Genomic DNA, 25,412 nt, shown 5'->3' on the forward strand with positions numbered 1-25,412 from the left:
CGGTCGTCTGGGCGTTGACTCCTGGGTTGGAACTTTTCTGCCCACCCCTTCCCCCAGTCTCTTGCCACTGGGTCTTTCTGCTCGGGCATCAGGGATCTCTGTTCTTCACCCCGTCTCCAAGCATCCTCCTCCGGGAAGCCTTCCTTCACTGAGCCCTTTTCTGATGGGCCGGAACTGTGGTCCCCCGCTGTTCTCTGCGGCCGTCTAGGGATGGCGCTCCTGCCCACTCCGGACCATTCCTGCTTGGTTTGAAAGTCTGGGCTTCGGCGGAGCGGGCGGGCAGATGGCGGAGGGCGGCCCCAGGAGGGGCCTGGCAGCAGAGAAGGGTGGCCCGCGGCCAGCCCCGCCCCTACCTGTGGAAGCCCAGGCTCCTGCGCCGGCGGATAAAAGGCGCAGAGTGTCCCTGAGGTCAGCGAGTGCGCGCTCCTCCTAGCCCGCCGCTAGGTCCATCCCGGCCCAGCCACCATGTCCATTCACTTCAGCTCCCCGGTATTCACCTCGCGCTCAGCCGCCTTTTCGGGCCGCGGCGCCCAGGCGCGCCTGAGCTCCGCGCGCCCCGGCGGCCTTGGCAGCAGCAGCCTCTACGGCTTGGGCGCCTCGCGGCCGCGCGTGGCTGTGCGCTCCGCCTATGGGGGCCCGGTGGGCGCCGGCATCCGCGAGGTCACCATCAACCAGAGCCTGCTGGCCCCGCTGCGGCTGGAAGCCGACCCCTCCCTCCAGCGGGTGCGCCAGGAGGAGCGTGAGCAGATCAAGACCCTCAACAACAAGTTTGCCTCCTTCATCGACAAGGTGAGCAGGACTGGACCTCGTCTCGCCTCGAGCCGCGCTCCAGACCACAGCAGCCGCCCCAACTAGCCCTGCCTGCGCGCGGGCGAGGAGCTGGGAGCACTGCCGCCCTTCTCTCTTTCCGCCAGTGTTGCGGACACGATCTGGGGGTCCTTCCTCCTCCGCATGAACCCCGTAGCTATTTTATCCCCTCGGTTTCCAAGCCCTCCCTTCCAGCAAGCTGCCCAGCTGCCCCTCCCTTTCCTCCGGGAGTGCGGGCCTGAGTGCTGCAGGGCTGCCCTCGCTGGCTGCCTGTGGGTCCCCTGGACGAGTTTTGCCTCGTGCCTAGGAGTTCCAGAGGCCTAGGCCAGGAGTTCTCTCTCTGGGACCCTTTCCCTGAGAGGGGACCGTGTGGAGTCAGGAATGGACTTGGGTGGCACGCCCTTCCCAGCCAGGGAGACCCAGTCTCGTTCGGATGCTGATGCGGATGCGGATGCTGGAGATTAGGGCTACAGTGAGGGAGGCTCCCGCCTCGCCCCGCCCCCACCTGCTTGGTCCTCCAGCCTCCCTTAGGTGGCAGGAGGAGAGGTTACCCCTACCCTTGAAGACGGCCCAGTTGGGGGCAGGGAGTGGCAGAGAGGGGCCTCGAAAAGGGGCCATTTTGGAGATATTTTTCCTGGCTGTTGGACTCCGCCACACAACGGGCCTCTGGAGGGGTCGAGGGGCAGACTTGACTGGTGGGTTTGGGAGGAGTGCGGCCAAAGCCAGGAACTCAGGGCTGGCCCTGCTGGGCTGTTCTGGCTTCCTCAGGCTTCCACCAAGTTTACTCCCACACCACCCCCATCCCTCATGTCCTCCTTTCCTTCACCATTCACCCAGACCTGTTTTTTAGATTTTGTAGGGGCCTCCCCAAGCTGCTCCAGGCCCAGGTTCCCCCACGTGTTGAGCCGCACTGTCTTACTCTCTGTGGTCCACAGGGCCTGGGGCCCTGAGATGCTGGTTTTGCAGAGGCTTCTATTGCCTCCCACCCCTAGTCATACCAGCTACTCCTTAAGAGCCTTTGTGGACTCCAGGCTGAGGTCATTTTACCAATGGATTGACTGTCCTGAGGCCTTGCTGGAGAAAGGGGAAGGAGAGAAAGGATACTGAGGAAGGAAGAGAAGAGGTCCCAGACTGAAGGGAGGGCTGGGCCTGGTCATCCTCATGATCCACTGACAGGAAGAGGTGGCCCTTCAGAGAGGGAGGTGGAGAACACCACCTGTAACGCGATGGGCAGTGAAGTGGAGGTGAGGCCCCAGAGCACATTCGTCGAGAGTCAACCACGGGGCACATCCGTGCACCAGGCAGACCTGCTTCCTGGATCACTCTGTAGGACACTTGATTTGGAGTCCAAAGGGAGAGGGCTGGAGGCCCCAGGCAGGGAAACAGCCAGGGAGAGCATGGCTCTGCTAAGTGGCTAGAGACAATACTCCTCAGTCCCGCTGTAGGTGACACACTCCGGCTCCTCTTGAGCTTCCTCCTTCTCGCCCTTTCTAGGTGCGGTTTCTGGAGCAGCAGAACAAGCTGCTAGAGACCAAGTGGACGCTGCTGCAGGAGCAGAAGTCGGCCAAGAGCAGCCGCCTCCCAGACATCTTTGAGGCCCAGATCGCTGGCCTTCGGGGGCAGCTCGAGGCGCTGCAGGTGGATGGGGGCCGCCTGGAGGCGGAGCTGCGGAGCATGCAGGATGTGGTGGAGGACTTCAAGAATAAGTAATGCCCCCAGTGCTGCGTGTTGAAACCCCTGCCCTGGACCAATGTGACCCTCATCAGCTGACCCTGTGCAAGTCCCCCTGCTTCAGGAGTCAGCATGCAACTGCTCAGTCCAATAACTCCCTGAGGGGCCAGTCTTGACCAATGCATTTCCCACTTTTCCTCTCTCCTCTTTGTCCCTGGAGACTGTTTCCAAATCATTCTGGTCTTTTCCCCTGACTCAGTCCCAGTGAAATGTCTCAGCCCAGCCCTGACCTGCACTGTCTCCTGTGGGTGCCTGACCACGGCCCCGAGAGAGAGTAGGGCAGAAAGTGTCTTCTGACAGGGGTGCTTCAGAACTGGCATGACCTTCACAGATTATTCTAGAACAACTCTCTTTTGTTCAGGTGAGGAATTAGAGACCAGAGAAATTTTGGGACTTGGTTGAGCTCACACAGCAAAGGTCACTGGGAGAGCTGGGACTTGAATTTTAGGTCCCTGACTCCTAGGAGGGGACACGGAGCCAACTTGGGAAGGAAAGAAGCAGGGAGGGAAAATGGTTATCGTGAGCCATGGGAGGGCTGCAGAGGCTGAGGGTGGGTCTGGTCATGGTAGGAGCCAGAAGGAGGCCCAGGAAGGCTGGGACTGGGGCTTTTGAGGACAGGCCTTTGAGGTGCTCGCTGTGCTCTTTTCTCATTGAATAGAAACAAAAGCCTGAAGCTCAGGCCGGCCCCACCCTGGCACACCTGAGGGGCAGCGGGGCAGTGAGTGAGTTCTGTCCCCTGCCTGTGGCTGTGTGACTAAGCAGGCGCAGGTACATTGGCTGTGACTGGAGGAGAGCAAACAAGGTCTTTGTGGAGTGCCCCCCCACATCCCCACTTCCCTAGGCAAAAGTCAACAGGATTAGTCCCATAGCAGGTGGAACCAGACAGGTGCAGAGTAGGGAAGGCCTGGGGCCACCATTCAGCCTGTGTTGTCAGGACTAACACGTGTGTGTATGCATGTGTGCACACCTGCTGCGCCCCCAATACTCCCCCCACCCCAAACCCTCAGAGCACCTTCCTGTGGAGCCAGCCTGAGATCCAGGCTGGGACTGAAACAGGAACTGGAAGGGGGTCCAGGGAAGGGGTCCAGGGAGGGTCCCTGTGTGCAGCTGCTCAGGGAGTTCTGATCTGTGCACCCTCTGGACCTGGCTGTGCACCGCCGAGGCAGGGGTGGACAGGAAGCCTTGCAGATATTTCTACAGCTTCTATAGGACTTGAGGGAGTGCAACTTTGAGAGTATGGGCACCTCCCACCCTGAGTCTGGGCTCCTGAAGGGGCTTGGCCTACCTGGATGTCCTGCTCTCCACCCCAGGTTGCCCCTACTGCTCCCAGCAGTTCTTGGAACTCTTGTTTCCAACACCCTTTTTTGAGTCTCAACATAAGCATTAGATTAGGCCAGTGTGGTCTCTTCCTCTGTGCCTTGTTTGCTCAGGTCCTCCTAAGGGCCAGGAGTGGCTCCTTGGGAGGAAGAGTGACAGGAGCTGTGGGAGGAAGGATGGGGACTGGATCATCTAGGTGGGACCTGATTCTTTCATGACTTTGTGTATCCCTCATCCTGATTCTACAAGGTTCCTCCCCTTCAGACTCCTTCTTTGCCCCTGAGGGGTGGGATTAAGTAGTGATTAGGGCATGGCTGGAGTCAGCTGCCAGGTTCAAGTCTGGGCTGTGCCACTTAGCAGCTTAGTGACCTGGGCAGATTAGCTGCCTCTCTGTGTCTCTGTTCCCTTCTCTGATAACCAGAGTACCATCGTTATAGGTTTGCTGTGAGGATGAAATGAGCTCATGCACAGGAAGCGCATAATATGTGTACAACCCATAGAACATAGTCCATGCATATGACTATTATTATTTGCTTTCTTTCTCCCAGGACATGCAGCTTCTGTGCTGTCACTCACATGTTTCCTATGTGCCCCACCAACAGTCCCCAGTGCCAAGACTCAAAGCCCTAGGAATGGCCACGTGGAAGTCAGGGAAATTTGGTTTTGTAGCTGACACCTGTTTTTTCAGGTGTGTCTTTAAAGAGTAGGGGAAGGGAGGCAGGGCCGATTTCACAGCTGCATATGGCTGGCGGAGCATGGAGGCAAAGCTGTACCAACACCAGGCCCTCCTCTACTGCAGGTATGAAGATGAAATTAACCGCCGCGCAGCTGCTGAGAATGAGTTTGTGGTGCTGAAGAAGGTGAGTGGGGAAGACAGGCTGGAGGCAGGTTTTCTGAAAACATGTGGGACAAAGGACCACAGGGTCCTCTCACCTGACCAGCCCATGGGGACCTCTGGCCAAGACCTGCCTGAGCTGTCCAAGAGGAAGTCTGCACAGTCTGTCCTGTGGGTGCATGTGCGCGCGCGTGCGTGTGTGTGTGTGTGTGTGTGTGTGTGTGTGTGGTGACTCATTTCTAGGCCTCTAGGGGTTAGAACTAAGAGCAAAGGATGGAGGTTATAGAGGGAGATTTCAATGCTGAATAAGGAAGTGCTCTATTCAAGCCAGAACATTTTCATCACAACGGTGGTGCTTGGCTGGCCTGAAATGTTTGCTAAATGAATGCAATGAGCTGCCTCGAGCCAGCATGGGTTCTCTGTTCCTGAAGATGTGCAATGTTGGAAGGCCTTAGAAGTATCTTAGGGGTCTTGTCTATATGCCCTTTAAGATTCTCTTCAAAACACTGAGCAGTTGGTGTTCCAGGCCAAACCACAGAAGTGCAACTTGCCCCTGGGAGCTGGGCCCTTGGAGATTCAGGGATGAGTAAAAGTGAGGCCTGTCCATAGGAGTTTAACCTCGGGAAAGTGCAGCTGGAAGAGGCCCAGACACCATCTTCACCTGGGGTGTTAGTTGAGGCCCACCTACATCATAGTTACCATGCTGCAAATTAAACACATAGCCTGGAGATTTTCCATCTCTGGGAGAGGGGCTGGGAATCTGAATGACTTTGTGTTCTGCTACTGACTGATGAAAAGTTGAATTCCCAGAGTTGAAGTGATTTTTTCCAGGTTACACGGTTAGTAGGTGGAGTTAGGGGGTTGTTGAAACCATCTGGGTCTTTAGGAACTGGTCAAGTGCTAGCTTGGGGCTTCAGCTGCTCTGGGATACCTGTGCTGATGCCCGCCATGCAGTCTGGAGGGGTAGCAGGGCAAGCTTCCTGCTGTGACCGTGTCAGGCAGCTGGAGAAACTCTGTTTCTGGGTAGGGTGGTAGTGTTTGGCCTGTGGGTTGGGTAGAGCAGAACTACTCCCACCCCTACTAAATGTTCCCTGTACTGAGGACATGGTGTCCCTCTGCCCCATCTTGCCCCAACCCCCAGGATGTGGATGCTGCCTACATGAGCAAGGTGGAGCTGGAGGCCAAGGTGGATGCCCTGAATGATGAGATCAACTTCCTCAGGACCCTCAATGAGATGGTGAGGACCATGGGGCTGGGTGACATGTCTTATCCTACCCATTCTAACCAGGGAGACATTTGGTCCAGCCCCCTGCCTCTGGGCCAGTCCAGGTATGTGTCAGTGTGAGAAACAAACTCAACCGTCCAAACCCAAAGAATGGACTCAGAGACCTGGAGAACAGCGAAAGTGAGACTTTTAATGACAGTCTTGCAAGATGGGTGTCTGATGGGCAGGTACGCCCAGCACAGCCACAACAAGCAATTTATCCCCTAGTGCACAGGTCCCTCCCTCAGTTCCTCACAGGCTGAGTACTATGGGGTTAGAATCTTCCTGGACGTCGCCTATTGGTTGTTGGGTTGGGGCTTTAGGTGTTTTTTTTAGGGTTGACTTCCTGCATTTTGTTGCAGCCTACAATGCATTGCAATCCTAGTCAGCTCAAGGACTCTTTAAGTATTTGACTTATGACCTAAGTAGCTGGGCAGGCTGATAAGAACAGACAAAGTGAGTCATTTTGCAGGCTATCAAACCTTCATCTTAGACTAAACTTCTTTGGTTCAGGTGAGGGCAAGAGAAGCTGAGGGGCTAACAAGCAGGCATTGGCTATTCAAGTAGAGGGCTAGTATATCCTATTTCTTCTGTAGTTTGCTGACCTAAGTCAATTTAAGGCACTTTGTCTTGGAAATGGACCATTATATACATTATTTCCTTCATCAGGGGTTGAGAGGATTTATCCTGCCCTTTATCCTTTCTGGACTCAGGAATTCAGGATGGGCTAAGGGTTCAGGAGGAGGTGGGGGTGAGTCAATCAGGATTGACCTTGGAGAGACATGGGATGATTGCAGCATTTCCAAGGAAGGGGGATTGGGTGGGACTGAAAGGAACCAGGAGGAGGTCAGGGTACTCCAGGCTGTGATAGGGTTCAAAGGTGGGCTAGGTGGGGCCAGCAGGGGAGCCTAAGTCAGGAGAGACTGGAGTGCCTGAGCATTTACTCCCAGAGGGGCTGGGTGGTAGCTGCCTGCCAACTCACCACTCTAATGTCCTCCATTCCCTTCTCATTCTCTCCCTCTCACCCTTGTCCTCCGAGCTCTCCAGCTGTTTTTCTTCAAGGGGATTTAAAAACCTCTCCACTCTCATCAGTGTGAGTCTCTGGCTTTAGGCAGAAGGTAGGGCAGCCAGTCACTTGGCAGAGGCTAGCCTGGGCATAATTAGCTTGTGAGGTTAATTACAGACCAGTTCTTCAGTCTAGTCTTTGCCTGAACGTCCAGTCTCCATCAGCCCCTCAGAGCAAATGTCCATACATTTGTTAATTTCAGGGGAAGTTTCTTTGAGGCTTGCTTCAGGCATTTCTAATCTCAGGTCTTCTTGTGTCTATCACATGGTTTATTTATATGTAAACACACATGTAATGTGGTGAAAGTTTAGTTTATTTATGTGTAAACACACCTGTGTGTGTGTGTGTGTGTGTGTGTGTATCAGTGTACAGACTGCAGAGTATCCTGTAGCAGGGTGGAATATGATAATTTCATCCATTCCCCATGGCCTCCCTCATAATAGAGCTTGTGTGCCTACAGAACCTCACAGTGAGAAGTCGGCACAGCGCACGACACTGTGCCTTTCCTTATCCCCTTTAACCCTGCCAGATTTTCGTTTGAGACACTGCTAATGGGCTCTCAGGGAGCCAAGGGTGGGCAGAATGAAATAACTTAATGTGTGCTGGGTCTGGGCCCCCTTGCTGCCTGGTGACTCAGCCCACTCCAGGCTATTCTCTCTTTTCTTTCTTTTGTGAGTGGGGAATCCCAGGGTGGGTGTGGGCATAGGATCCTGCCCTAAGTCCTGATGTCCTGTCTGGTCCCTACAGGAGTTGACAGAGCTGCAGTCCCAGATCTCCGACACATCTGTGGTGCTGTCCATGGACAACAGTCGCTCTCTGGACCTGGACAGCATCATTGCTGAGGTCAAGGCGCAGTATGAGGAGATGGCCAAATGCAGCCGGGCTGAGGCTGAGGCCTGGTACCAGACCAAGGTGTGAGGCCACCGGGGGCATACTTCCTCCTGCCAGGGTCCTTGGTGGCAGCTTCCCTTACTCCTCAACTTGTCTCAAGTCTTCAGGGCCTGGGTCCCACTGTTCTAGCAGGCACCAGTGGTTTAAATCTGTGGTGCTCTGCCCTGGAGGAAATCCCAAGATGGGAGGACAGGGCAGAGGAAACAGATATGGATTAATCATTATAATAGCTAAAATATGGCAAGTATTTACACAGTACTAGGCAATTTTCAAATGTTTTGCCGCTATTGACTCATGTAATCCACAGAACAGCCCTATTAGATAGGCATCATTATTACCCCCATTTTGTTTTATTTTATTTTATGTATTTTATTTTTATTTTTTGAGATGGAGTCTTGCTCTGTCATCCAGGCTGGAGTGCAGTGGTGTGATCTCGGGTCACTGCAGCCTCTGCCTCCCTGGTTCAAGTGATCCTCGTGTTTCAGCCTCCTGAGTAGCTGGGATTACAGGTGTGCGCCATCATGCCTGGGTAATTTTTTTTTGTATTTTTAGTAGAGAGGAGGTTTCACCATGTTGGCCAGGCTGGTCTCAAACTCCTGACTTCAGGTGATCCACCTGCCTCGGCCTCCCAAAGTGCTGGGGGATTACATGTGTGAGCCACCGCACCCGGCCTATTACCCCCATTTAAAGATGAGGAAATTGAGGCACAGAGAAGTTTAGTAATTTGCAACTGCATGCAGCTAGTAGATGGAAGAGCAGGGACTAGATCCTGAACACGAGGGCTCTAGACCTGGGAGGCTTAATCATCACATCCACTCCATGGTGGCAGGACAGTTGATGGTGCAGGGGCTGAGGTAGCAGGAGTGGGTGCTGGGGTGAACCAGTGTTCCTGAAGAAGGGATCCTGGGGCAAGGATTGAGAGGTCTGCCCCTGCAGAGATAGGGAGTCATTCATGGTGCATGGGCGAGAACACAAGTATGCCAACAAGGAGACCTGGGTTCAGGCCCTCATTCCACCACTGATAGGCTGTGTGATCCCTGGGTGGTGCTTTCTCTTCTCCGAGACTCACTCTCCTCACCTATGAAATGGGTGTTCTGGGTGTTGAACAGGTGAGAATCTCAAACTCTCAGTGATTCTCCAGCAGAAGGGCATGGTGGGAGTGGAGGAGCCCCGGGGTCCGTGGGGATGGGCCTACGGAGCCTTGTCTGCCCTCCCTGGCTGGCTGGGAGGAGAATGAATCCCTTCCTCACGCTGCTGTCTGGTCTCCTGGCATCAGGCAAAGGTTGATGGGAGTCAGACGGTCCTTCCCTGAAAATATAAGTTGGCAGGGGCCTTCCTTGGGTGGAGAGAGGGATGAGTTACTTGTACTCTCTGCCCACCTCCCTACCATAACTCTCTGTATGGCCCTTCCAGTTTGAGACCCTCCAGGCCCAAGCTGGGAAGCATGGGGACGACCTCCGGAATACCCGGAACGAGATTTCGGAGATGAACCGGGCCATCCAGAGGCTGCAGGCTGAGATCGACAACATCAAGAACCAGGTGGGACAAGCCCTCCTGGCTCCCCCTGCTCCTTGGGGCATGCAGGGGGGGCCAGCTGAGGCCACACTCAGGATGCGGAGCAGGAGGTTTCCCCTCTCCCGGCCAAAGTTGGTGCCACTGTTTCAGACCCCCTTGTGAGATCTCCAGGACACAACGTTCTTGGCCAGGTCCTGGCATGGGCTGATGGGAGAAGGGTCCTGGATGTGCACAGAGCATGTGGAGGGAGACTCAGCTGACTGGCCAGAGGAAAGCCACCACTGGTTCCACATTGATACCGAGCACTCTGATTGCACCTGGTTCTGGGTGCAGGGTGCTGCCCCTGGGAGCTCATCATTCATTGCAGGGACAGAGGCCAGCAGAAGACGTTATAATGGCTCACATGGCCCTTTCCCACCCAAACCTCACTTTCCATGACTCCCCTCACTCTGCTCTGGCCATGCTAACCTACTTCCTGTGTCTTGCATTTGCCAAGCATGGTCATGCTTCAGGGCCTTTGCACTTGGCGTTGCCTCCCCCTGGATTGTGGTTCTCCCAGCTCTGTCCATGGCTGTTCCTTTCTCCTCCCTGGGGTTTAGGAAAAGACCCCTTTTCAGAGACAGCAGCCTCAAACACCCAGCCCCTCTATCGGCAGCCTGTCTATCTGGTTCACTGCTCCTCTCTTCCAGCATCTGGCACGTGGCAGGGGCACGGGTCTCAGATGAGAGACTGCCTGGGAGGATGAGCTTTGCTGGAAGCTGGGGTTGGAGGTGTTGATGGGGGAAGGCCCCCCAGCCCTGGCTGAGTAGGGTGTGGCCAGGGCAGCTCAGCCTGTGCAGGTGTCTGCAGTGGAGAGAAGGGGAAGGCGACACATGTGGAAGCTTCGGAAAGCTGATTTCCAGATGAGCTGTGGGTCTGGGGAATATGGCAGTGATTTACCCAGAAATGTCCTCCCCTTGGAGCCCTGCGGGCCTGTTTACAGGAGGGCGGAGGCTGCCTTGTGGCACAGAGGCAGGGCCACTAGTCACCCCATGAAGTGGGCCAGCTTCCAGGCCAGGAGGGGAAGCACAGAATAACAAATGGTGGTTTCCCAAACACTGCAGCCTCTACCACATCCGGTTCTCCTCTCACACAATAGGGCAGATCCAGGCCTAGGGCCAGGTGTCTACCACCACTGAGGAGCATCAGGGGGAGCTACAAGGGGTCTCCAGAGGCAGTGGGGATGGCCTTAACTCTGGGGGCACCAGTGTGACAAGGCAGGGCACTGAGCCACGGCTGAGGGGCAGAGCGTCAGAGGGCCTCCTGGGGAATGTGGTCTCTGGCAGAGAGGCAGGCTGCCTCTGCTGAGGGAAGAGGATCTGAGGACAGAGAATGGCCGGTGAGAAGAGAGAGAAGTCCTTGCCCAGGGGACAGGGATGGTGGCTCTCTGAGCTAAACAAAATGAGGCCTGGGACTATTCAGGCTCCTGGCCATGGCGGCTGAGCCCAAAGCAGAGGGCACTCTAAGGCCAGGGAGGAAGTGGCAGCTGCTCCAGGCAGGCACAGGTCTAGAACCAGAGCATCCCTGACCGAACCCGGGGACTGTGAGTCATGCATCTCATGGCATCTGGGGGCATCTAGGAAGGTCTGTCTGCTCCAGGCCCTCCTGTTTTGGGCCTGCTTTCAACTGGTTCCTATTTTATAGGTGGTTTCTGGTCTTTCTTAGCTGCCTGACATCTGGGGACTCAATTAAGATCCCATGGTCTTAGAGCTCCTGCAGCTGGGGGCTGGGGCTGGGGGACTGGGGGTTTGAAAATCATAATAGCATTCATTAAAAATGATCACAATAGCATTTATTAAGAACTTGCTGTGTGCTAGACATTGTGCCAAGGACATGTTGTATACTATTTCATTTCATCCTCAAAATCTCCTGATGAGGCATACACTGTGATTATTGTACTTTCAGAAAAGAGGGGACTTTGGCTTAGCAGGGTTGGTTCATCCATGGTCACATAGCTAGTAAGTGGCAGAGCCAGAACTGGAACATAGGCATTGGATATCCAAACCTATGTGTTTAACCCTTGGGATTCTCTGGTACTTGGAGGAGTAGGTGGTGCCAATGAAGCCGCCTTAAGCAAGTTGCCCGGGTGCTCACTGCAGGATGGGTAGGCAGGAAGGCAGACTGGTGAGCCCCGGCTTATAGCTGCACTGCTGCCCACAGCGTGCCAAGTTGGAGGCCGCCATTGCAGAGGCTGAGGAGCGTGGGGAGCTGGCACTCAAGGATGCTCGTGCCAAGCAGGAGGAGCTGGAAGCTGCCCTGCAGCGGGCCAAGCAGGATATGGTGCGGCAACTGCGTGAGTACCAGGAACTCATGAGCGTGAAGCTGGCCCTGGACATCGAGATCGCCACCTACCGCAAGCTGCTGGAGGGCGAGGAGAGCCGGTGAGGACAAGGAAGCTGGAAAGGGGATCCTTCTAGGGCTCCGTGGGGTCTGGGGCTTGACATTCATCCATTTACAAGCATTTCCTGTGTGCCCCTCCTCTGCAGGGCACTGGGTGTGGGGATGCAGGGGACACAGAGCTGATGCTTGCCTCTTTGCCTTCAATGAGATGAGCTTCTGGAAGGAAAGACCATGATGTGTGAAGCTCAGTGGGCAGGTTGAAATGATAACAGTCCCTTTGTGTGTGTGGCTTCTTAGGGTTATCATATTTGATCCTCAGCACACATTCAGGTAGTCAGGTCAGAGATGATTGATTCCTTAGTCTCCAGAGGGGAAAACTGTGGTTGAGTTTCATTAATTGAGGGAACAGGGCCAGTGTGCAGTCAGGGTGTGCTGATTCCTGCTCCAAAGATCTTCCAGGATGCCAAGCTGCTTCTCACTACAGAACTAAGTGCTACATCATGTGGTGTTAACTGACTGTGGTGGAGGGGGATAATTTCGTTTGTCCCCAGAGATATTTGCAGACTCACTTGTAGTCAGAGAGGAGGCTGCAATGGGTGAGTCTGATAGCACATTCTTCATGAACCACATGACACCTCTGTCCATGCAGCTGGGCCTTCATGTATGTATTGTTGGGTTAGAACTCAACCTCTTCATTCTTGGCTTGTTGTAAGACACCATGGTGACAGAGAATATGTAGGACATGTTTCTGCCCTCAGGGAGGTGCAGAGGGTGGAGGAGAGAAAACATCCACAAAGGAAACCCCCAGAGACAAGTAACTTGCATTTGTAAAATGCTTAGTGTATACAAGAACTTCTTCTTTTCTGAGTATTATTCCTGAGGGGCCAGAGAGAGACGTGATGGAGGATGAATGGAGCAGTGGGGAAGGGACTGGGGAGTGAAGGGGTGCTGGGGTCGAGGGCCGGGGTGCTAGGGCCGAGGGCCTGGGTGCTGGGAGGCGGAGAGGAGACACAGGGCTGCAGGGTATGAGTAGGGGGCGGAGAGGAGGAGGAAGGGGCTTTGCCCCTGCCACTGACCCGCCTTCTCCCTGGGTTAGCACCCAGTCTTCTTTGTGGGAAGAAGAATTGAACACCAAAGGCCTCTGGGAACACAGAAGCTGATCTGGGCACAGGGAGCTCCAGCCAAGATGCCTCTCTCTGCTTCCACCTCTCTCATGGGGCACAGGGCCCCCACATTCTTTAGAACCCATACCCTGGGCCTTCGGTCATCATAGAAGTCAGAGGTGGGGAACTCTTAGAGTGGTACCTGATCTGGCTTCCTCCCATGGGAAGAAAAGGGGACTGAAGTTCAGAAATGGGTCGGTAGTGTGCCCAAGGTCACACAGCATGCAGAGACATCCTCTTCCGAAAGCTTAATCTCAGTCTGAGCTGCTATAACCAGGCTTCCATTCAGGTACTCTGAGAGGATACGGTTCCCCCATCCCTGGGGGGATATGGAGGTAGATACCTTGCTTTTATCCCTTAACTTATCAGAGTTGTGGTCCAGAAACTCATTCAAACTGGGAGGCCTACTTTAAGAATACAAAGTTACCAAAAAAACACCCACTTATTTAGAATGAGAAAAGTCACACAGGTCACTGGGGCCTTGGACATTCAGGCCTCTTCCGTCTGAATTCTTTAGGCATTGTACCAGAAATTCTTAGAGTTGCTGCCTGACTGCAAACTGGCTCCCTCTCCCCACCCACAAGTGCCAGCAACTCCCAGCACAAGCAGGGGCCTTTTAAGCAAGCCCCCTGGAAGCTTTCAGCAAACCTGTCTCTTTCCTTCAGGCTTTGCTCTGCCTGCTTCCTGGGCTTGGGGCCACAGAGGCCAGCGAGGCTCCCTTTATTCCCTCTACTAAAGTGAGGTCCTCCCTGCCCCCACGGAGCAAACTGATCCCCAAGGCCAAGGGTTTGGTGACAATGGGGCTATGAGTCACAAAACAAACATAGCCAGCTGTCTCGAATGGATTTTTAGTTTCTACTGCAAGACCTGTTTCAGCCCCAATGGCTGCTTAAAGCCACCCCCACTCCCTGCTCCTTCCTTAGTCCTGGCTGGAGCCCCATTCAGTCAGTCAATGATTCACTAATTATGTTGACATATATTAAGCAATGACTTCTCTAGGCCTCATACTGGGGATAAAAGTATCCATAGGCCACAGACACCTTTAGGATTTTATGTTATGGTAAGGAAAGGCAACCATCTACATAAATAATACACACAGCTACCATTCACCGAATCCCAGGTGCTCAGGGCTTTAGACAGATTATGTCATTTAACCCTCACAAACAAGACCATGAATTTGGTCCTGTAGTTGGGCCCAAGGCATAGGTGGGAAATGGAGGCACTGAGACATTGCCTGGGATCATGTGGCCAGTGGACAGAAGGGCCAAGGTGAACACTCCCTTCCTGCATGCCTCCTCGCTCCTTTTACAAGGCTGAAGGCAGGCTGGAAGTGTGGGGCAAGAAGGAAAAATCAATGATCCTGCTTGGGGCCTGGAAGGATAGGGAGCTGAGAGCGCTTCCCTCCCATGCTAGGAAAGCGCTGTCCTCACTGTCTGTCCTCTGCCCCCAGGTTGGCCGGAGATGGAGTGGGAGCTGTGAATATCTGTAAGTCCTTGGCTGTAGCCGGTGGGAAGCATCGCTTGTGCTGGTCAGACAGGGCTGGGTCTATAGAATGGCAGACTGGCCCAGGGCCCTGCTGGAAGGGCCAGGAGCCTCATTCCTTTCTGCAGGGTCTGGCAGGTCCCCTGGAGCACATACCGCCCAGCTCAATGGCCTGGGAAGCAGTACAAGAGGGCAGGGTGGGGCCGGGAGCACTTGGGGAGCAACCCTACCCCTGTTAGACGCTCCTTCTGGGTTGGCCCATGGGGGTGGGGCAGGGGTGAGGGAGAGGGGCAGCTCGGACAGGAGGGTGGGGTGCAGTGAAGGGATGGGGTCCCTGGTAGGGAGCCTCACACTGAAGAGAGCCCTCCTCTTTTCTCTCCCAGCTGTGGTGAATTCCACTGGTGGCAGTAGCAATGGTGGTGGCATTGGGCTGACCCTCGGGGGAACCATGGGCAGCAATGCCCTGAGCTTCTCCAGCAGTGCGGGTCCTGGGCCCCTGAAGGCTTACTCAATCCGGACCACATCCACCAGTCGCAGGAGTGCCCGCAACTGAGCTGCCTCCTACCACTCCATTCCTCCAGCCACCGCCCACAGTCACAAGAAGATTCCCATCCCTGCCTCCCATGCCTGGTCCCAAGACCATGAGACAGTCTGGAAAGTGATGTCAGAATAGCTTCCAATAAAGCACCCTCATTCTGAGGCCTGAGTGATCCATGTGCCTGGTATCCTGGCGTCATGAGCCTGGGCAGGGGGAAAGACGGGACTAGTGAAGGCAGGGTTTCCCTGGTGACTAGGAAGCCTTTTGTGCGGGAGACTGAGAAGGCACATGGTGGGATGGAGTGCTGCTCTAAGGAGCAGGATGCTTACCTAGTGCGAGCCTTGGCCTCCAGGGCTGGGGCTGATCCAAAGATTCTCCTGAGGAACTCAGAAGAGCCATGGGGAAATGCAGGCTCTGCCAGCATTTGGGCCTTGGAGTGCTGTCCTGCTAAGGGGGTAGAAAGGCTGTTTGCCTCCCTCCCCCCATGCCCAGAGCTGCCAGAACACATTCTTTTTGTGAGGAGGTCACAGACGTTCAGCTGCCCCAGGCCCCAGTTTCGGGTGGCCCAGCCAACTTTCATGCCAGCCGTCCTCAGCCCTTCCTGGTGCTGGGTCTGCCAGGCTCATGGTCGGCCAGGCCCTGGGGCCCTGGAGAGGTCCTTTGCATCTCGAATTCTGTGGGGGTGGTGGCTGGGGGAGGAGGTGTGTGTGTGCATGGGAGGAGGGTCCTAGAGTCTAGATCCCCCGTAACAGGTCTGTGCCTAGGACCTTAACGGAGGGATGGGTTTGTTTCTGGATCCATGGGAGTGGGGAAGGACATCTGTGTTAAGTCAGGGCTTGATGGGGGCCTCTATATGTCAGTGTGGCAGGTGTTCTGTGGCAGGGCCTATGCATGGAGAATGATGGGCAGCAGCACATATGATGGGTACTGTGGAGCCGCAGGGAGGTCTCTGTGTCTGGGACCCCAGGGGGTGATGGTGGTGGTGTGGGTGGAGGAGCTATCTGGGATGTGTTGGCTTCTCAGAGGAAATCTGTATATTTGACCCTATGGTCAGGGAACTTTCAAATGCTGAGGTGGGGGCTGGGGTGGAGAGTGAAAGAAGTGGACCAGCAGCCACAGTGATGAAGTTCCCACCCAGGGTGTCAGGAGATCCAGGTCCTCTCGCCCGACTAAGAAGACGAAGTGGGCAAGAAGAAAAAGAGACTCTCAGGGCGCATTGCATATGACTAGGAGCTTTAATGGAAATGCTGAGACAAGCACAGGGGAGAGGCAGGGAGCCAGGCAGCCAGGCGGGAGAGGTGGCCTGTCCCACACGTGTATTAGAAGACAGTGGATTAGAAGGCACAGCAAGTCCACACCAAGGGGCTCCAGGCCCATCTGTCCCTCAGAAGCCACAGGCATCCAGGCCGCTGGACCCAGGTCTTTGCCTAGGGCTGCGAGGACACAGTCCTTCAGATGCGGAGGTGGGGAGAGCTGCGGGCTAGGAGCCCTGTGCTCCCGGAAGCAGTGAAGGGACTAGCGGGAGGGGATGCGAGACGGGAAGGCGCGGTGAGGGGGCCTGTGGGGAAGCTGGGCCCCGAAGCCCTCCTTCCCCACGTCTGAGGACCCTGGGAGCTCCGGCCTGTCTCAGGAGGCTGGGACTTCTGCTGGCGTGGCGGCGTCGGTACAAAGCAGGGCGCTCAGGCGAAGCGCACGGAGCGGCTGCTGCCGCAGGTCTGGCCGCAGGGCGCACACAGGCCGGTGCTCACCGCCACGTTCCCGCTGCAGGGGGCACTGCAGACGCTGCCAGTCACCGGCCGGGAGCCGGACACGCACAGGTCTCCGCACACGACCCCGCCACGGGAGCTGCTGACACCTGCCGGAGGGGGAGCACAGGGCTCAGTCTCCTGGCGGCCAGAGGCCCCTTCTGCTCAGAGCTTCTCCCCTCTTTCTATCCGCTCCCCTCAACACCCTCACATGGGCACTCCTTCCTGCAGTCTTAGCCTCAAGCGTCCTTGATACACTGTTAGCCCAGGTCCTCTCTAGAGGCAGACACAGCCATGCTTCGCCTCACAACAGAGACAGGTTCTGAGAAGTACAGCATTAAATGATTTTGTCGTTGTGCGAACATCATGGAGTGCACAGACACAAACCTAGATGGTGTAGCCTACTACATACCCGGGCTCTATGGCAAGAGTGGCTATACTTATTTTATTTTATTTTATTTTATCATTTCATTTCATTTCATTTCATTTTTTTGAGATGGAGTCTCTCTCTATCGCCCAGACTGGAGTGCAGTGGCACGATCTCGGCTCACTGCAACCTCTGCCTCCCGGGTTCAAGCGATTCTCCTGCCTCAGCCTCCCTAGTAGCTGGGATTACAGGTGCTCATCACCACGCCAGGCTAATTTTTTAATTTTTAGCAGAGATGGGGTTTCACCATGTTGGCTAGGCTGGTCTCAAACTCCTGACCTCAAGTGATCCACTCGCCTTGGCCTCCCAAAGTACTGGGATTACAGGCGTAAGCCACCACACCCAGGCCCCAAGGGTGTCCAGTCTTTTGGCTTCCCTGGGCCACATTGGAAGAAGAAGAATTGTCTTGGGCCACACATAAAATACACTAACACTAATGGTAGCTGATGAGCTTTAAAAAATCACACACACAAAAATCTCATAAGTTTTAAGAAAGTTTACAAATTTGTGCTGGGCCACATTCAAAGCCGTCCTGGGCTGTATGCAGCCTTCTGGTCGCAGGTTTGACAAGTTTACTCTATAGCATAGCCGATTGCTTCTGGGCTACAAATCTGTACAGCATGTGACTGTACTGAAGACTGAAGGCAACGGTAACACCATGGTAGGTATTTGTGTATCTGAACATAGGAAAGTAGAGTAAAAATATGGTATTATAATCTAATGGGACTACTGTCCTATATTCCATCCATCCTTGACCTGAAAGTCCTTAGGTGGTGCATGACTGTAGCTGATTAAGTTACTATAAGCACTCACTGACCAACTCCGTCTTTCCTTTTAGAGTCTGCAGACTATGGTCACATGCAGGCTTCCTGTGTGTCAATCAAGTTTACTTGGAACCCAGTCATACCCCTTCCTTTAAGTATTGCCTTTGGCTGTGGCTGCTTTACATGACAACAACGGAGTGGAGCAGTTGAGGCAGAGACTGCATGGCCCACGAGCCTAAAGTTTTTACCATCTGAAGCTTGAAGAAAAAGTTTGCCTGCCCAGAACCCCAGGCTCTTATTTCAGGACCCACAAAATGGATTACTTACAGACATTTACAGCACCAACGCCCTCACACAACCTTATAGGGAAAGCAAAAAGACAGAAATTAGTTGTGGGGAGCAAAACTGGTGAAATCTGTTAACCTGCAAATTCTCTCCTCCAATTAGCGTTGAGGCACATTCCAAGTAAATAATATGCAGACATGCTCCTGGGTGTTGAAGCACTGCAGCACTGCCTGGGGGAAACTGAGGGGACACCCTCCCCACAGCTGTGGTCCTCACCTCTGCTCCTCGCCCTCCAGCAGGCGCCTGTAGGTGGCGATCTCGATGTCCAGGCCCAGCTTGGAGTTCATCACCTCCTGGTACTCCCTGATCAGGCAGGCCATGTCCTGCTTGGCCTTCTGCAGGGCGCCCTCCAACTCGGCCAGCTTGCAGCGGGCGTCACTGAGGGCCGCCTCACCCTGCTGCTCAGACTGGGCCACCGCGGACTCCAGCTTGGAGTTCTGGGAGGCAAGTTGAGTTATTAAGAATCTCTGTTCTGGCTTCAGGGTCAGAGACCAGGTAACCACTGACCACTGACTAGCAGAGGAAGAAGAGGCCTTATCTATTTGTCAGGCCAGGGGTTGCAAATTAGTGCTCCCAGGCGTGTTTGCACGGTGTCTTCAATTTTGGAAATTTAACACAATAATTGAAATTCCTGGCTTCTTTCAAAAGATCAGAGGATCTGGCCATACTGGACCCGCATTTCTGCATGGCCTGCCTCAGTTGGAGCTGCCTAGCCCTGCCCTTTGTGCTTTCCAGTTTGCCATAATCCCGATCATACCCAAGTGCCTTGGGAACAGCTTGCTTGCTTTGCTCATTTACCAACCCCGCTGATGTTTGAATGTGCGATCACTGATCTAGAGCAACAGGCTAGAGGGGTTAAATGCCTTTCTCAAGTCTCATGGCAAACTAGTGGCAGAGCTGGTTTGAGAGCCCAGATTTCCTGCCCCTTAGACTGGTGCTATTTCCTCTGCCCCACCCTGCCCTTGGAAGCAGGAAAGCCCTTGTCACCTCATTCCCTCCATATTGCCCCAGTGCCTCCATTCAGCGAGAATGGAGAACATTTCCATGGAGGAGGCTGTCCGTCCTCATGTTGGGTGTTTGCCCTTGTCCCCACACATTGGCAAGGAGTCTAACCCAAATCCCTCTGCTGAGGGCTAACCCCACTCTCTTCCTACACTGAGGAGTGGGCTGGGCTCCCACACCTGGCATTTGGCGTTCTCCACCTCGGCCGTCAGCCTCTGGATCATGCGGTTCAGCTCGTTGATCTCCTCCTTGGTGCGGCGCAGGGTCTCCCCATGTCTGATCACCGTGGCCTTCATTTCCTCGCACTGGTGAAGTAGAGATGCTCATGAGGCTTAGGGTGGGACCTCCCGTCCATTCAGGACACCACGGATGATTATGCAGTGCTCAGCCTGAGCAACCACACATGGCAGTCCTGCCCTGCCACCCTAACATCTGTAGGGACCAGAATCCCCAGAAAAGGAAGCCTATTTAATAGATACCTTGCATCCCTCCCACTGCCACATCTAGCAGGCAGGTGTCCTGTGCCACTCACCTTGCTGCGGTACCAGGACTCGGCCTCGGCCCGGCTGCGGGTGACAATGTCGTCGTACTGTGCCTTGATCTCAGCGACGACGCAGTCCATGTTCAGGTCCCGGCTGTTGTCCAGCTTGACGACCACTGAGGTGTCTGAGATATGCGACTGGAGAATGCGGATCTCCTGCAGGAGAGGGCGAGTGGCAAGAGCTTCTTAGACCAGAGCCCTACTCTTGGTAGCCCACCCTCATCATCATCCCGTCCCCTTTCCTGGCTTCCTCACTGTCTGAAGCTCCACTCTCCCAGTTATAGTCTTCCACCTCAACCCTGGGACCCCCTCAAGACTCCTCAAGCCCAGAGTCCTGAGGCCTAGAGGACTTGGAGGTAGAGAGTCCATGTCTGAGGCCCAGTGCCTGATTTTAATCAGGACCTTCCAGCTTGAACCTTTGAGTCTAGAACCAGAGTTTACCACCTTGTGGCAATTGTCACTTTAGTAACCAGGAACACCAGCTTGCCTGGGGCATAGCAGTGGGAGGTCAAGCCACACTTCTTCACCTGCTCACGGTGAACCTGCCTGGGGTTTCTCCCCTTGTCCCACCATGGGATCAGAAGCTGAATTGTGACAAGTCTTTTCCAGTGTCTAACTCATATCCTCCTTGCTGCCCTGCTGCTCTGTGACCCCGCACCTCCTCATACAGCCGCCTCAGGAAGTCGATCTCCTGGGTCAGGGCCTCCACATTGGCCTCCAGGTCTGATTTGCGCAAGTAGGCACAGTCCACATCCTAAAGGGGAGAAGATGGCACAGGAGTTGCACTGGGAGACAATTCAGAACCCTTGTTTTTTTCCTACACCATCAGGCTGAGCAGCTTCCCTGGAAACCCTCTGTACCTGCTCATCCCAGTGCCTGGTATCAGGCCGTGGCAAAGCCCCTTATGCAGTTAGTAGTGGGGTCAAGAGCAGGTTCAGGTAAGGAAGGGGGATATTGAGGTTTGCAGGCACTTCCTCTGGTACCCACTGGGATGATTCCTCTAGAATCCACGCCATGCACTATCACCAAAACTTAGGATCTAGTGTACAATGGGTAAATTCTAGTGATGCCCCACCCCTCTCCGCTCTGGAATCTCATGGAAGATAATCTAGGTCTGTGGTCAGAAGAGGGCTCAGGGCTCAACTCTGTCCCTTCCGAGTCAGTGTGACTCTGAGCAGTCCCCTTCACCTCTGCGCCTCATTTTCTCACAATAACCCCTGCTTTCCTCATATGGAGGTGGCTGGAAGGGCCTAATGAGAGTCCAGGCACTTGTACAGAGTCAAGTCTAAGAAGCAAGGAATGACGGTCACTGTCCCTGCCTGTGGTTCTGAGTTGTTGCTGGCTTGAGGATGCAGCCATTGTCTACAGTTCACAGGCTGTTTCACTCACAAATATTTATAGGGTGCCTACTCTATGCCAGGTGCAGGGCTGAAGGAGGTGAAAAGCCGGGGGCTATATGGGAGCAACCTCAGATGGGGGAGAATATTGCACTGCCTGAAACAGGCAGTATATTCTGTTGCCAGAGGCACCCAGGGAGCACTGGAGCACTGTGGAAAGGAATAGAAAGAAGCTGGGCTGTGTGATTCTAAGGGAGTCCCTCCACCTCTCTGAACTACAGAGAGCCTGATTTTAGTCAAGGCCTCCTAGCTCAAACCTTTGGGTCTAGGACCCTTCTGTCTCTGGCCTCAGTTCTGAGTTAGGGGACAAGGATTCTGGGGTCACTCACCTTCTTCAGGGCCACAAATTCATTCTCAGCAGTGGCCCTTAGTGCCACCTCTTCTTCATACCTGGGGACAAAACACACAAGGCTCAGATCTGGGGAGGAAAAAAATGGGAATGAAGGCACAGGCAAAACACATTCCAGGAACTGGATCTTTTGGAGGTGGTCGCAAGAATCAAAAAAGTGTTGGACCAAAGGGAACTTGTCCATCCTTTTCTTCTGGGCATTCAAACCAACCCATGTGACTCAAAGCTCTTTCTATTTCAGAGACTCTCATTCCTGATATGGGTCAGGGTGGGGGTTCTGCACATTTTCAAAGACCTCCTCTCTGTTTCTGGGCTGTAACTCCTTGCGGGGGGTGGGGGGGCAGGAACCCTGTCCAGTTCTGGAATCTCTCCTTTCTCCTCCTTCTTACTTCTTTACTCCTTTCCCACTCAGGGCCCAACATCGCACCTACAACATTGAGTAGATGATCAATAAAATGTTTGATGAATTAATGAAATAAATACATAATGATGAAGTAGCTGGAGCAGTTCAGAATCTCCAATGTTTAAACTCCCAGCCTAGGAAAGAAATTCTCCACACCCCACAGGATTATTGTACTATTTTCTTCCTGTTGGGAAGTTCCTCTTGTGGTCTAACCCAAATCTATCATACTTTGACTCAATCCCATTTAGTTTCTCCAAACCCTCCTCCCACTGCACTCACTTCTTCTTGTAACCCTCCAGCACCTCCTGCACGTGGTTGAGCTCCGAGGCCAGCCTCCCACTGTCGGCCTCCACGCACTCGGCCTCCCGCCGCAGAGTTGTAATGTAGCCCTCAAACAGGGGCTCCAGGTTGCTCTCACAGCACTCACGGTTCTGGAAGAACTGCAGCTTTGTCTCCAGCAGTTTGTTCTGCTGCTCCAGGAAGCGCACCTGGTGTGGAAGTGGGAGAAAATTCAGTGGGAGGAGTCAATATCCCCAGCTCTCCTTGGGGAACAGCCAGAGGCAAGACAGAACTGGCAGTGAGATGTGCAGAGGCAAGGGGTAGACCACATGGCCCCTGCTGGCCTCTCCTGTCCTGAGGATGCAGCGGGAGAATCCTTGTTTCATAATTGCTTATTCGGGCCTAAGTGAGGGTCTGTGCAGGTGGGCCTGGATGGGATGAGTGAGAAACTGAGGGGCCTCTGGGCTGTGCTGGGTTACTGTCAGGCTAGGGGGGGACAGATGGGGGTAGGGGGTAGTGACAATTAGGGAAGACTTCCTGGAGGAAAGGAATGCAGAGCAGTGTTGGGAGGGATAGAGTAGGGAGAATGCCATTCACTATAAGCTCCCTCAGGGCAGGGCCTGTGGCTTATTTATTGATGTCCTTATAGCCAGCCCTTGGCTTGGTGGACGTTTGATTGAACAGGTGGTCAAGGTGGGAAGGGCTTCCTAGCTGGGGAGGTCAAAGAGGCTAGGCTCCTACCAAGCAGGATGCCTGGGGCCTGAAGAGGCATCGGGGAGTGCAGGGCATGGTCCTAGGTGGCCTAAACTCTTATGTTGGACACTGTGTCATATGTCTCTGGGGGCCAGACAGGTAATGTGAATGGGGGGAAGTTTTGGAAAACAGGGAGGGTGGGGACCCTAGGGAAGTGAGGCTTGTACGCTTTTCCTGGATTTCACTGAAACGGGAGGAACACATGGCAACAATACATTGTGCTGGCTAGAAAGGATGTCAGCAAACACACTAGGGACCTTGGCTTCTAGTTTTCCACTTCTCATACATTTGAGCTGGAGCTGAGATGTCTCCCTGCCTTTAAGCCCTGGGGTCCTTTTCATCCAGCTCCATGAGTGCAGCTGGGAATTCCCAGGTTGCAACTTGCACACATAGGGAGCAGGGACTGCTGATATTACATGGGATAATTTTAGGTGATCTTGGCTATAGGGTCTCATGGCTGCCTTGGGCCCTATCTTCTCTTTCAGAGTCATGACCAGCTCACATGCTGCACCACACACAGCCCTGGTGAGGAAGCCACTGGAGTGGAGAAGGGAAGCCTCTGCCCAGTGCCACACAGTGCATCAGTAGAGGAACTGAGCACGGAGGCCAGGTCGCCTGCTCCTGGGCCAGTGTTCATTCCATGAGCCACTTCTTGGTCACCTCTCCAGGGTGCAGTGCCTGTTGAGGTGAACCAGCCCCTTCTAGAGGGAGTGGGGCAGCTGGGGTCCCAAGTTGTGGACCTTCTAGCCCAGGGTCTGGAGAGTTGGAGAGGGCCTGGGCTTGGAACCCTGCTTGGGCACCCACTCTCTGTGGGCCCTTGGACCAGCCCTTCAACCTCTCTCTGCCTCCTTTTTCTTCTGTGTACACTCAAGGCTGACTTCAGGATTTTGCCATCCCATATACTATTTTACTCCTAATTTATCTATAAGTTGATTCAATTAACATTTACACGTATCAGGTTAAAAGAGTAACTTCATATTACCACTAGAGATGTAAAACCGTCATCACTAGGCATACATAAAGGGAAATTATAGAACATTAAATTCTAGCACAAACAGTTGTCCCAGACAGTTCTGAAGCCGGGGCTTGCTCTCTTTATCAGAAGCAGGAGGGAAGCAAGTATTAGAGAGATGCTAAAGACATTAGCATCCAATGAGATTTTTTTCCCACATAATCTTAAGGATTGAAACAGACATTAAAGAAGATGTATTTTCTTACCAGATGTTTCAATGTTATTTAATACGATGGGCCGGCACCGCCTAAAATTATATAAAATATCAGCCGTCCTCATTCCCCATTTCTAGGGAGACCACTCCGGGAATTTCCATCTCCTCCCAGGACTTCCAGGTTTAGGAAGGGTGTGATCCAGGACACCCACCTTGTCGATGAAGGCCGCGAACCTGCTGTTGAGGCACTTGATCTGCTCCTTCTCCTCCTGCTTCACGCACTGCGCGTTGGGGTCGATCTCCAGGTTGAGGGGCGTGAGGAGGCTCTCGTTGACCGACACGGTAGTGATGCATGGGGGGCTGGGTCCGCACACGCCCCCAGAGCGGTAGCCAAAGCTGCGACCGCAGGAGCCGGCGCGGAAGCCGCCGCACACACTGCGGCTGCCGAAGCCCCCGGAGAGGCCGCGGTAGCAGGAGACGCCGCGGTAGGGGGCGGCGGTGATGCAACAGCGGCTGGGCCGGGGCCCGCAGGCCGAGATGCAACTGAAGGCGCGGACCCCGCAGGGGGTGCTGAGGCGGGAGGAGAGGCAGGACATGGTGCGGCGGCAGCAGGAGCGGGCGGCTGGACCCCAAGCCCGCGCTGCGCCTTATATGGCGGCCCGCGGGCCCGGGGAGGGAGCTCGCGGCCAAGGCGTTTACGAGCTTGGAGGGCTCGGCCCTTGCGCCTCGCGGAGCCGGGAATCAAAGCGGGCCGGGCCGCCCGGCCGCCTCCATAAAACGGCGTTCACCTCCCGCCCGAGCTTTATGGGGCCAGGAAGCGCCTGGTCAGCTCCGCTGCCCATGCGCTGCGGGCAGTGCGAGTGGAACCCCTCTGCCTGTCCACCCCTCCACCGGGACTCGGAGCGTTGCGTTCTTGGATGCGGCCCCAGCTTCGGTCCCAGTCCCATAGCCCTGGTCCCCTGCCGGCGGGGTTATCTGGCATCTCTGCACGGTGTGCGGGGCGAGTGTATGAGTGTGTCGAGAGGGTGGGGCCTCTGAAGTCAGTCCCGCAGGTTCATGTCATGACCTTGGGCAGCTGAATAACCTTTCTAAGCTTCAATTTCTCACAGGCAAAACAGTGATAATAATAGTAAGCACTGACAGTTGTTGCCAGGATCTAATGAGATAATGACCAGAAAGCATTTAGGGCCCTGCCTGTCACTTAATAAGAACTCTGTAAATGTTAGTTTATTTATTCATTATTTGTTCTATGT

The 25,412-nt window shown here is 54.4% G+C and overlaps 2 protein-coding genes across 2 annotated transcripts; one reads left to right on the forward strand and one right to left on the reverse strand.

Annotated features, from left to right (window-relative positions):
* Positions 1-15,149, forward strand: KRT7 (keratin 7). Its single transcript, XM_008003325.3, has 9 exons — positions 1-789; positions 2,302-2,513; positions 4,655-4,715; positions 5,832-5,927; positions 7,768-7,932; positions 9,325-9,450; positions 11,626-11,846; positions 14,419-14,453; positions 14,834-15,149. Exons 1-9 carry the CDS (start codon positions 466-468, stop codon positions 15,001-15,003), a joined length of 1,410 nt encoding a protein of 469 aa, XP_008001516.3. The 5' UTR covers positions 1-465; the 3' UTR covers positions 15,004-15,149.
* A 281-nt stretch (positions 15,150-15,430) lies between these two features.
* LOC103238342 (keratin, type II cuticular Hb1-like) lies at positions 15,431-25,153 on the reverse strand. The gene is made up of 9 exons (XM_008003326.3): positions 24,372-25,153; positions 22,241-22,449; positions 21,539-21,599; positions 20,471-20,566; positions 19,804-19,968; positions 19,451-19,576; positions 18,486-18,706; positions 18,252-18,283; positions 15,431-16,843 (listed from the first exon to the last, which is right to left on the reverse strand). The coding sequence occupies exons 1-9, from the start codon at positions 24,753-24,755 to the stop codon at positions 16,668-16,670; spliced, it is 1,470 nt and encodes a 489-aa protein (XP_008001517.2). The 5' UTR covers positions 24,756-25,153; the 3' UTR covers positions 15,431-16,667.
* Positions 25,154-25,412: the final 259 nt, after the last annotated feature.

This window comes from Chlorocebus sabaeus, chromosome 11 (genome assembly GCF_047675955.1).
Source record: "Chlorocebus sabaeus isolate Y175 chromosome 11, mChlSab1.0.hap1, whole genome shotgun sequence".
In the NCBI taxonomy this organism is placed as follows: Eukaryota; Metazoa; Chordata; class Mammalia; order Primates; family Cercopithecidae; genus Chlorocebus; species Chlorocebus sabaeus.